Here is an 11,715-nt window from a genome sequence, read left to right as displayed (position 1 = left end):
GCGGCTGCACCGCCCGGCCCGCGCCGCCGCCACCGCCACGCCGCACCCCCCTCCCCCCTCCGCCTCCCCGCCCCGATAGCGGAGAGCAGACTGATGCAACACCGATGGGCGATTGTCACATCGGCTGCCGGAGCCTCCCGCCCCGCGGCTGTCCCCCCTTGTGTTTACCTCCCGCCTCCCCGCCGGCGACCCGACGGTCAACCCCGGTTTTCAACGGAAAAACGCAAAGCGATGGCGGGACTGCGTCGCGCCGCAGTCGCTTTGCGGGTTTGCCACCTTTCCGGGATGCAGCGGCGGCGCATCCCTACGCGCGTCTCGGCGGAGCCCGGCAGGGTCTTGGCGACAAGCCGAGGCGCTGCCACCGGACAAAAGCGCGAAGGACGAGCCGTGCTCCGTCCAAAAAGTAACCCCTTTCTTCTTGGCGGCCCGGTAACAGCCAGCCCCTGCCATACCTTCTACGCACGAGCTTGAAAGCGAAGGTTTCTCCCGAAGCCTCGGAATAACGAGATTCTCCCGTCTCCGCTGCTACTTCTTGCAAGGGAAAAAAAAGCCCTTAACTATGAAATGTCAGCGAAAACAAGCCCCTAGATAAATAAAGGTAGAAAAAAAAAATCGCGTAAAAAAAGTCAGAGGTATCAAAAGGAATGAAAATATCGCGTCTGTATCGCTCCGGCGTCCCTCCCGGTCTGACGGCCCCCTCGGGGCGCCGCCGCTCTTCAGGCAGGAATGTGGGCGTGTCACGGCAGGGGCGCGGCGCCCGCCCGCCCGCTGCCGCGCCGCCCCCCGCCCTGCCCGACTGACCCCCTGCCGCCGCCCGGGCAGGGCTTGGGGGGCACAGGGGCGGGGGGGCGTCCCCGACTGAGGGCTGGGAGCCGGTCAGCGGCGGGCGCCCGGCGGGGGTCGGGAGCGCGGCCGCTAGCTCGTGAGCCGAGCAGCTCCCCAGTGTTTACATTGGGGCACCGGTTTACGCGGCGGAGACAGGACGCTGCGATGCCTGTCAAAAGCGCTCTGCCTGAGAGGCGCTTCTACCGGGCCAGTGCAGCATCCGCAGCGTGACTGCAGCACCCGGCGACTACCGATGCACCCAGCATCTGCCTCCCTCTTCCACCACGCGCCTGCCTCCGGCGCGGGACGAGGTGCCACTGACCCTTCATAGCTCCTCGGTGCGGTCACTCGCTATTTTTAACACCCGCAGCAGCGCACGTGCAAGCCCGGAGCCCGAGGGCAGCCGGCAGACACCCCGAACGCTTCCTTCGGGAAGTGAATCGGAATGACAGACTGCCCCCAGTGATGTGATTCACGATAAACCCCATGTAGGGAAGAGAGGGGGAAACAGAACATCCTGCTTCCTTTTCCTCAGGTAACCATTGCAGAAGATTTGGAGAGCTTTGCTGTTCGGCCCCCCGTGGCAGCGGACGGCGGGGTGTCACCGTCCGCCGCAGCTCCTCACACGCACCGTGCAGGGACACAGCGCCGAAGGAGGCTTGACGGGGGGGCCCGCTTGGCTGCTGTCTCTAGAGGGACAGGGGGGTGCACAGCAGCCTCCCCAGCTCCTGTGCTCGCAGCAGCAGCGCACTCCTACGCCCGGTCTGGTGCTGCCAGCCTCGAGCGCGGGGGATGCCCTGCCACCGAATCGTTTGACCCCCTGCGTTATTGCCCTCTCTCCCTTCTTCTGCAGCATCGAGAGCCCGTGGAGGGTGCGAGGGGCGGCTGCCTGTCTGCTGTGCCGGGGCAGCGGCGGCCGCCGGGACACGAGAGCAGTTCACACCGTCGAGGGACAGCGAATCCCTCACCTCACCCCCACTCCTCGGCTCACTGCAGTGCCCGCGGCTCTAACGAGGACACGAGCGTCCCCAGGGCTGAGATAGGCGGGAGGACGGTGGCTTTGCCCCGCGACTATCGCCGGGACAGGCAGGCGGGAAGCGGGCGGGAAGGCGCCGGGCGGCGCGAGGCGGCGGCACCCGACCGCCACCGCCGACGCCGGGATGGGGGGCGGGAGTGGAAGCCGGGAAGGGGCGGGAACCGGGGAGGGCACGCGCAGGAGATGCAGGAGCCGAAAATTTTCCATCACTGCAGTCGTCCCCCCGCCCCCATCCGGCGCGGTACGTCACGCGCCCCCCGCAGCGCGGCGGGGCGGCAGCGGCATCGCTGCGGCGCACCTGCTTCCGCGGGAGCGGCGATTGAAATGACCCCGGAGCTCCGCTTCGGGCGCTCTGGGCTGGGACCGGCTCCTTCCCTGCGCACCTGCCGGAGCCTGCGCCCCGTCTGCGAGCGCGGCGGAGCGCGGCTTGGGGAGCTGTGGCGGTCTGGGGTGGTAATGTCCCCCCCAGGAGTGCCCGTCCACGGCGTTTTCGGTCCTCTGAAAGTCCGATTGCGCAACGGGCAATTTGCAAAGGCTTCGGCAACCTGACGGGTTAAATCAAAAGGCTGCGTCGCTCGCCTTCGCAGCGCAATCACTGCGATATGTAAATAAGCAGTACTGCGGGGAGCGCAGGGCACGCTCTTTTTCCAGTGGGAATGGTGAATGCCTGGTGCCTTTTTCAGTCAATCCCGTTCTTCGGGTGTCAGCAGTTCTGTGAAATTACAGTGTACATGACAGAGGTCAAGGTGACCTGTTTGTTGTGGGTTTTGCCAGTGCAGCAACAGACGTAATGACGTATTCGTAACGTTTTTAGGACGTATCATCCATTTCGAGGCAAGCGCACAGATTCGGTGCGTGGTAAAGTGACCCACATGTGCCTTATAAATTCAGCAACCATCTTTATAGATGTGATCTGGTTGTCGTGGACAGTACAGCTTTTAAAGAAGTTTAAACCAGATTTTTTAGCAAAATAAAAGTTTTACTCTACAAGTGCTTGATTTTTTTTTCTAGAATTGTCCTCATTTTATATGGAAAAGGTTGATGAGGCTTTGTTGCTCATTTACAAAAGAAAGATTGGTAAAATGCACCCAGGAAGAAAAATTGCTGTATTTCTAATGACCCCATTATTGGAACTGCAACATGTGAGTGCAATCTGTACTGCTCCAGAATATTGAGTGTTTAAAATTTTACCCATGCAGTCTGTTTGCTGGTTCAAATGATCTGCTTTTTTCAAGTGGTTTTAAGTAATGCCTCACTGACTGAATTATAATTTTCCTGACTTTGTAATTGCCAAGAATGTCCTTGGCAAAACATACATAGAATGTGTTTCATCCAATTTTGAAATGTATTTTGTAATCGCAATAATAAAAGTTAATATTCATCAGTTCCTCCCACCATAGTTTCAACGATTCATTTGTTTTCATTGTCATGCTTTTCTTTCTCTCTTTTTTAAAGTGTTCTTTTGTTCTTTTCCCCCCTTTCCTTTTTTTTTTTTCATCCTCCTTATCCCTAAGTCACCCTCATTTTTATACCTTCCATTTGTTTGCTTTTTATTTTGTTCTTTTGTGTGCCTTTACACATTGGAAGGTTCTTTACAAAGTTTGAGCATTTAGGATAGTTAAGAATAAACTTTTTTAAGTTTAGTCTGGAGATGTTTTAAGGCTGTTGTAAAAGAACCTGTAAGTTTGTTGTTGGTTAGGTGTTGTAAAAATTGAATTGTGTTCAGTGACAGAGGTAGAAGTTAACAAGGGTTTTCAATTTATTATATGGGGAGGTAATGGGGGCTTTGTAGCTGAACAGTTATCTGCTGTGTGCTTCTAAATGTCAGTTTGCAGTGGACAGCTGTCTATAGATTGACACCTCACTGTAACATCATCTGTAATTCTTCATCCTGCGAATGGTTTCCTTTAAAATTTGATTGTTGGTTTTTATATTTAGAAAAAAACTAGCTTTCAAGTGCCCCCCCCTTTTTTTTTTTCCCCTCATGTTTTAACAAATAAAAGGCCTTTATAATATGGGAGGTTTTTTCCATGTTATTGCTTCCTACATATATAAGTAAATCTTGAGAAATACCATAAAACTATCTGTAACACACATCCAGTGGAGTCACTTATGTTTATGGTATGCATGGAAAAGTTATATGTACAGTAATACTGTAAAAGACAAGTTCATTCACAGGGTTTTTAGATGATACTTCCTAAATTGCCCAAAGGATATCTAACGAAATATGTAATATGTCAAAGCACTCTGCACTAATAGCTACATAACATTCATTTTGTCTGTGCCTAGTATGAATAATATAAAAATCCCAACAGAGCAGAGATCTGCATCAGGTGAAGCCCTCAGTACTGCCAAGAGTCTGGGGGAGGATGGTAATGGAGAGCAGTAACAGAGACCTGAGAGCTGTGATGTGTCGTGAGTGAAACGGCTGCACTGCTGTCTGCATGACAGATGCAGTCTGTCATGAGGAAGAGCTGGAAGTATGGGTGAGTAGGGAAAACAAGGATTCATAGACTCAGTGGTCCACAAAGATGCAGGCGGGGCTAATGGGTTCCACCATCCTTCCAACCAGTTTGGTTCATGGTTCTTACCTCACATGGACTGCCTGTGGCGTGCAATTAATGAAATTATAGGTTCTGATTGTATGCTTTCTTAAAACTTCCACTGAAGCCAAGAGGTATTACGAGTGCATAAGGAATGCAGGATTGCATATCCTGCCTCTTGGGCTTTGTGATGGTGCGTTGGAGTTACACATTAAACTCAGTTTAAGCCTTAATTTTTTCCCTCTGTGTTTATTCTTGTCTAGTTTCAGTTTTGCAACACGAAAACAACAAAATCACTACGTCAAAATATAAGCAGCAGTATATAAAAAAATTAGTACATCTACTATAATTATAACTTGGATTTAAGCCAAAGACAGGGATCAATTCTGAGTTTTAAAACCGTCAGATTATGCTGTTGTACTGCAATAAACTCAAAACAGTGAGAGCTCCATGTGATGTGTAGTACTAATTATCTCCAAGAAATTGTCAACCTTAAATGGACATTGCCAGCTGCTATAAAAATAGTTGTTACTTAATATTTTTAACTCTGTAACATTTTTAGGAGTTTTAAAAATAGTGTTTCTCTGTTAATCTTGATTCATCTTTTCCACTCAGCAAACTCTGATGTTTTTTTCCTGTGTGAAATTTACATAAGTTTTTTAAGGTTGTGGTTGTTTTGTTTTGGCTTTTGTTTTTGTTTTGTATTGTTTTTGTTTTATTTTGTTTTTGGTTTTGTTTTGTATAGTACAAATCTAGAAACGCTTTGGAAATGGGTTTTTATTAATGAACTGAAACTCTTGTCATTTTGTATAAGCCATTCCACATATTTTTTTTTTTAGATTCTTATGGGAATAAGAGCTACTATTTTTGTTCTTTTACCATTTGCTGGTGGCAGAGAGTATAATTTAAGATAGGCATTTGAATTCCTAGAGATGTTATTGCCATTACTACAGCAGCCTGTGCATCATTATCAGTTATTGTGTCAGTAGCGCTTGGAGGACATTGTTTATCAGCCATATAATGCTTCACATCTTTGGAGAGTCACTTGCATTTTTGTGGCTCCCTTAAAAATAATGTAAGTTTAAGAAATTAGGTGAAGTTATCTGGGCAGGTTGCTATGCAAGAGGTGTATGCAGAAGGGAATAAAACTGGAACAGTTGTGTAGTTATGAAGAGGTTTCTGTGCTTTACCAGACAAGATAATTGTGTATGCACTGATATGGCAAAGAAAAAGGCCAGTTAGGTCAGGAGTTCACCAAGCACTGTATTTTGATGGATAACAAAGCCCCAGTGAACCAAGAAAATCAGCTCCTCACTTTGTATTTCTTGTCAAAAAGACCATGAAAACAGGTAGCAATAAAAACATATTACAATTGGATTTCTATTCTGTAAATTCATGTGTGTGCACATGAGTATGCATTAGCCTTGTACTGGTTAAATTGCTGCTATTCCTAAACATCTTGAGGACTGGATCCTACTTTGTGGTAGACAACCATTATGTACTGAACTTAAAATTCTGGTTTTTAGCTCCAGTGCATAAAGACCAAGAATCATTTACACAATCAATCACAATAGGTCCCTAAAAACCGATACTTTGTGTCTGACACTGGCCAGAGGATTTTTCTGTGACAAGGGTAGGAAAGAGGATAGGACCATGCAGTTGAATGTTTGAGCAATCTGATGTTTAGGATTTGGGATTTACTGAAGCAAAGGTTGTATCCATGTCGTTGTATTTCATAGTTTCTGGTTCTCATCTACATGAAATTGCTGAATCACTTTTGAACCTGTGTTTGGTATTTATCATAAGCAGTGACAAAGCTTACTTAGGCATTTACAAACAATTCCTCCATTTTTAAATTTTTTCCCCCAGACTTCTTCCTGATCAGTTCATTTGAGATCCCCATGTTTTGCGCAGTAAGAATTGGGTTTTATATACCTTTGTTCTACATCGCATGGTTGTCTTTCTTGAAATCAAAGAGTCCTAGTCCATCTGAGAGAAACTTCAGTTCCCTTGGATTCCTGTCATACAGAAAATGAAGATTGTTCAAGATGTTATAGGTACTTTCTCCTTTATTAGAGAACAAAGAAATTTAGACCTGGAGTCTTTCATAAAATGGCAGCAAGCAGCTTTTACCTTGACTTTTTTTTTGCAATTGCTCTGTATTCATGTTGATATGTGTTCTTCTGCATGTTCTGAGGAAGGACTTCTCCCTCATATTTTTAGACTGAGTGTTTGCTGTAGGTCTGAGTATTCTAAGTGGGCTGGTGTCCATGTATAGAAAATTTGTAGCCATTTATTTTTTAATTTTGAAAGATGGTTTTAGTTGTGAATAATTATGACTCAAATTTATAAGCCCATTTCTTGTGGGAAGAAAAATCACTCTCCTACCTTAGTGTGTACAATTTTTTGGTAAATAAAATGAACAACTTTAATTTAGTCAAAGAGATCTTCAGGGATCAATTCCTGGCAAAAATTAGGAATGGCTAAATAACCTAGTTTATACACTCTTGTATGTGAAGAGAAGATTTGAAATTAATTAGTGAACAAAATTATTTAATAAATTCTGTATGGTGGTAAGGACATTTTTGTTTATATACATACCAGGGAATTTATATGCTTGGAAAGACATCTCCCTCCTGTTTATCTCCTATGTGCAGAGCACTTTTGCAGACTAAGGAGCTGCTGAGTCACACTTTCACTGAATGATTGGCAGCCCTGTTTCTACCAAGAACTGGTCGACTTCCTCGCCTGCATATCAGGCGAGCAGCGCAATGCCCCTTACTTAGGAAATGAAAGTATGACACAGCATTATAACTGACCTCCTTGAAAATGCTGTGAGCAGCTGAATGGAAATGTGTTTAGGCAGCCATGTAGGCCAAATCAAAATCTATCCACGTTAAATTATTCACTGGCAGTGATGATTGGCTATTAAAGAAAGCAATATAGTAGTATTCATTTCAATGTGCTGAACTAGCAGTTTTGCTGTGCAGTTATTCAGAGGAAATTTTGTCTGAATATATGAGTAGTAATAGATCTGAGAGAAACATGGAGCTCTCTGTTGGCAATGTTTCCTGAGTTTGGAAAGATATGTACATAACTAGAGTAATTAAGTCTAAGCCTAAATAATCTACGATTTATAATACCAATATATAAAATGTATTGAATAGTTTGTGAGTCCAAAATAAATTACAAGGAGCTGTAAATATTGTCTTCCTCTTTAAAAATTTAGGGAGATTTTGTTGTGGAACCATAAATATGTTCAATGCATTTATTTCCCCTTGCTATATGATATTTTAAATTGGTTTTTCCTTGAATGTTTAAGTACGTGCTTGGAGTATGGCAAGCAGAATCCACTTTACATGTACAGAAATATCTGTGGTTATTACTTCCTTTAAAATCCTTTAAGTAGTTCGTTTATGTTGCTGTTAGAACAGAATTATTCCATAAACAGCACAGCTCTTCACATTTCATGTATAATCTTTTATCATCTATTGTATAATCTTGTATAATCTATTTTTTTTGTTAAAGGTATAATCTTTTAACAGAGATAGAAATCTACCTTTAACCAATACCAATTTTACTGTCATTTGGCATGTAAATGCACATTTTTTTGTATTCCTGTGGTATTCCATAGAAAGTTTTGTCCTGGCATTAAGTAGGGAAAGAGTGACTGCACTTATTTGCTGTGGAAGTGCTTATGGCATCATTCTTCTGATGGCCTTCTTTGGACTGCAAACAGATCATGATATGATTCAGGTCATTTGGATTTTCTTGTAGCCCATAGGTGCCTCAGTTACCATGATACTGAGGCTCCACTGTGTGGGAAGCTCACTCATCTGAATAGTCAAATAGTCTTCGGGTGCCTGATTTTGTGTAGGTACTACAGTTTTTGCATAACTAGATTTGATGGATTTCATGTCGCTGTATTTGCAATGGAGAATGTTGAAATAATGTCCCTGGAATTTGACATAGGATTTTGACATACCGTACTAAGAGATATTACACATCCCTTGTGGTATGACATCAAAAGGTAACTATAAATTGTGTAAACTATCTGAAGAATTTAAAAATACAGATGGTTCTATAAAAAACTAGCATGTGTAGAATACATAAAAATGGGGTTTTTTAGTTCAACTCATGATTGGCACATATGTGGAACAACATGTATTACTGACACTGCATCAAATTAAGAAACACAGAAAATCTAGGTCATAGAGTGTCCTTTTTATTCCACATACAGACTTCCACAGGTGAGCACATGCAGACAAGCTTAAGGAGGTGATACTGGCTTCTGTTAATGAATAAGGAAGCTACAGGATGGAATACAATCCCTTCATTAGAAATTTAACATAAATTAAAATACAATATGGTTAAATATTTTTAAGTAGATACACTTATTAATGTCAAAGTAGGTAATATATTTAAAAAGGGAAACATGGTTTTAGTGGAACTTTGGATCAATTGTGGCTAGTGAATGCTATTATGATATACAATTTTTTCCTTTCTGTTCTGATTGCAAGTTATTTCTAATGTCATGTTGGTTTACAGAATTCCTCAAGGTCATGATCTAATTTGATATGATTTTCTGGTAACAGTCTAAAATGGAAAAGTGTCACAGAGAAACCAAGTTTTTGAGATGACATAAAAAAAATGCTACAGGATGAAAGAAACGTAGGTTAATTATTATATCAGTGTACTAGGCATAACCATCATTTATACTTTTCTCCTAAACTTTACATTCTTTATTTTAATATTATTTGAATTGTATGTAAAAAATACTGTTTGAGGTCAAATAGAAACTTGGTGACCCTGATTGTGACTACAATTATCTCAGAAAGTATAAAAAATTTGGAATTTTTTCCTCTTACAGATTTATAGGGCAATATCAGTGTAGAGAGAATAACTGACCTATGTTTGAAATAACTCAGCTATGTATAAAAATCATACAAACATGTAAAAAATTTAACAGAACTGACAGTGTTGCTTTTCTACCCCTCTCTGTCTGGTTCCCTTACATGTAGGCAAGTAATGTTAACAGTAAGTTCTGTTGTTCTTTGCTGCTTCACTTTCACTCTGCATCAGGTCCAGGACCATTAGTCCTCAGAGCAGACGGGCACATTGCCAAGCTCTAATTATACAGAAAAAATGCTCTGTTTCTTTTGATTCTATGAAAAGTTTTGAAACCAACCTATAGGAAGGCTTGAAAAAAAAAAAGTGAGGAGAGAGGTGGAAGAAGGCTTATTAGGAGTCACAGAGAGGTTAGAAACTCATCCAGAGACCAGATCATCACCTTGTTTACTAAATTTCCATTGAGATCCGGTCAGGGACCCTGTACTGCAGTACTCCCTAGGCTGAGTTCTCTCCTGCATGTGTATAATCTTGTTGCCAATCACTGGTGCAAGATAATTGTACGCCATCTTCCCAAAAACGAAGGACCATTGAGTGTAAGACTACCTGTGACTGACACAAATCCCATTTGGGCTCATTATTCCCAATGGTCCTTAAGGTCTTTGCAGCACAGAGTGGGCCATACCTCTGCATTCCCCTTGTCCTGTCAGTCCTTTGCTGTTGTAGCACAATCCCTCCAAGGCACAGGAGGAAAAAGCACAGGGCAGGTAGGACCTGGGTGCTGGCCATGAGCTGGTACCAGAGTCAGGATATCAGCCCTTTGCTTGAGAGTTGGCCCTATGAGAAACCTCCCTCTGCAGGTAAATGAGTGGTGAAATCTTGTTTTCTACAGGCTCTAGCTGCCCTGCCCAGCTTCCCTGGGGCTCCCACCCACACCCCACCTGTTTAAGCTGATGTCTGGACATCCCACTTTTGGTTGTGTGTGGATCTGTGTCCAGCTCTGTCTCTCGCAGTGTGGATTTGCTGGCTGCCTTCCTGGCGGGCTCTTGAACTACACTACAGACAGCCTTGCATCCAGCCCTGTTTCCTGACTGGACCTTGAACTCACGTGATAGTCAGCCTTGGCCCTGGTGCTCTTCTGCAGGAGTGCCTGCCTGCACCCCCTGGGTGGACCATGGAGCGAGTTCAATACCTGTGTCTGGGTCTCTTGGTGAACTGTGACCTCGCCATCACCCTGGCCCTGCCCTGGTGCTGGGGGTGCTGGGGGTCTCTGCCTGCGTGTCTTGGGGTTCCCATAAGCTTCTAGCTCATCCTCCCTCGTGGCAAAATCTATCTGTCTTGTTTCTTGATAGTGCTTAAGTTCATTGACCAGCTTGGAAAAAGCTTAGCCTCAGACCCATCTTCTGATCTTCATGATACACGAACATTTTTCACTCCTAGACAGGTGGTACATTTTCATGCTATGTGGCTGTATCTTTCATGACAGCTTTCAGTACACGTAGCAGAAATAAATGTTTTTTTCCAAAATTTTATAGCATTTACATAGTAATATGTTGCTCACAGTCAAAGACCTTCACCAGGGATTAGGACCCAAACCCTGCAGTTAATAAGAGAAAGGTGTGTGACTCTCTCTGTGTGGAGTCATTACAAGCTTTTGCAGGTAAACAAAATATTTTCTTACTCAGTGCTACATTTGAAAAAAAATTCAACAAGTCTGAAGCTCCAGATGCTTATGATGAAGATGATATAGTAGTAGATTATGTTGATCTATTTTTAAATGCCTCAGTTAATAGGTTTCTATGTGAGCACGTAAACCCCTGCATTGAGGAAACAGACTTTACATATTAAAGTATACCTGTTAGTTTTCCAAACAGTCATAAATCCACAAGCTAAAACTATTTAAGGTGTTACATTAGTTTATGGAGTGAAAAACATGCCAGTACATTTATTGTAAAACCTTATTTCAAGTTTTTTTTCCTTATTATTGAAGGAATTAAAGATGGAGAATTCTACTCCAATGGATTAACAGTACTATGCAAACACTTTTATATTTAAAGCTCATAGGGTTGAAGAACTTTAAAGTATTGTCTTATCAGGTTTCATGGTTATGTACACACAAATAGATAAATAAACATTATCATATGTAGATGATCATTGCTGTATTAGATCATATAATTAACAAAAAATATTCCAGTGGTGGAAGTTACAAATATTCTTGTTTTTATGTGCCTATAAAATGTATGCAGCTGCAGTAATCAATCTGTAATTCTTTAAACTTTATCAGAACTTGTATGACTAATTTAGCCTTTTATCTGTCTGTGGATAACCATGTAGAAGCTAGGCACACAGGAATGCTGAACAGATAATATAATTGGTAGTGTAAATCTGAGTGGGCAGGCAGTTGGATTTCCTTCAGTCAGTTCTTCCTAGCCACTGTCTTTGAAGCTGTGATCCTTGTGAGCC

General features: G+C 43.3%; 2 protein-coding genes across 3 annotated transcripts in view; one reads left to right on the top strand and one right to left on the bottom strand.

The window, feature by feature from the left end:
* SLC38A2 (solute carrier family 38 member 2) overlaps positions 1–1,043 on the bottom strand; it is a 16,934-nt gene extending 15,891 nt beyond the window's left edge. For both annotated transcript variants that reach the window (XM_041411347.1, XM_041411348.1), the window contains exon 1: positions 453–1,043. The gene's annotated coding sequence lies outside the window, so the exon portion shown is untranslated. The remainder of the gene's footprint in view (positions 1–452) is intronic.
* LOC121339449 lies at positions 645–3,246 on the top strand. Its single transcript, XM_041411222.1, has 3 exons — positions 645–728; positions 1,020–1,163; positions 1,361–3,246. The coding sequence occupies exons 1-3, from the start codon at positions 645–647 to the stop codon at positions 2,408–2,410; spliced, it is 1,278 nt and encodes a 425-aa protein (XP_041267156.1). The 3' UTR covers positions 2,411–3,246.
* The last annotated feature ends 8,469 nt before the right edge of the window (positions 3,247–11,715 follow it).

Source organism: Onychostruthus taczanowskii, unplaced genomic scaffold (genome assembly GCF_017590055.1).
Source record: "Onychostruthus taczanowskii isolate IOZ18803 unplaced genomic scaffold, ASM1759005v1 scaffold35, whole genome shotgun sequence".
NCBI classification, from domain to species: domain Eukaryota; kingdom Metazoa; phylum Chordata; class Aves; order Passeriformes; family Passeridae; genus Onychostruthus; species Onychostruthus taczanowskii.
Note: the sequence above shows the minus strand (reverse complement) of the source record. Positions and strands in the feature narration are given on the sequence as shown.

Coding starts and splice junctions, on each gene's coding strand:
- LOC121339449 (XM_041411222.1), top strand. CDS start 645: ATGAAAATATCGCGTCTGTATCGCTCCGGCGTCCCTCCCGGTCTGACG. Junction 729..1,019: donor GCCGCTCTTCAGGCAGGAAT/GTGGGCGTGTCA, acceptor TCTGCCTGAGAG/GCGCTTCTACCGGGCCAGTG. Junction 1,164..1,360: donor TGACCCTTCATAGCTCCTCG/GTGCGGTCACTC, acceptor CCTTTTCCTCAG/GTAACCATTGCAGAAGATTT.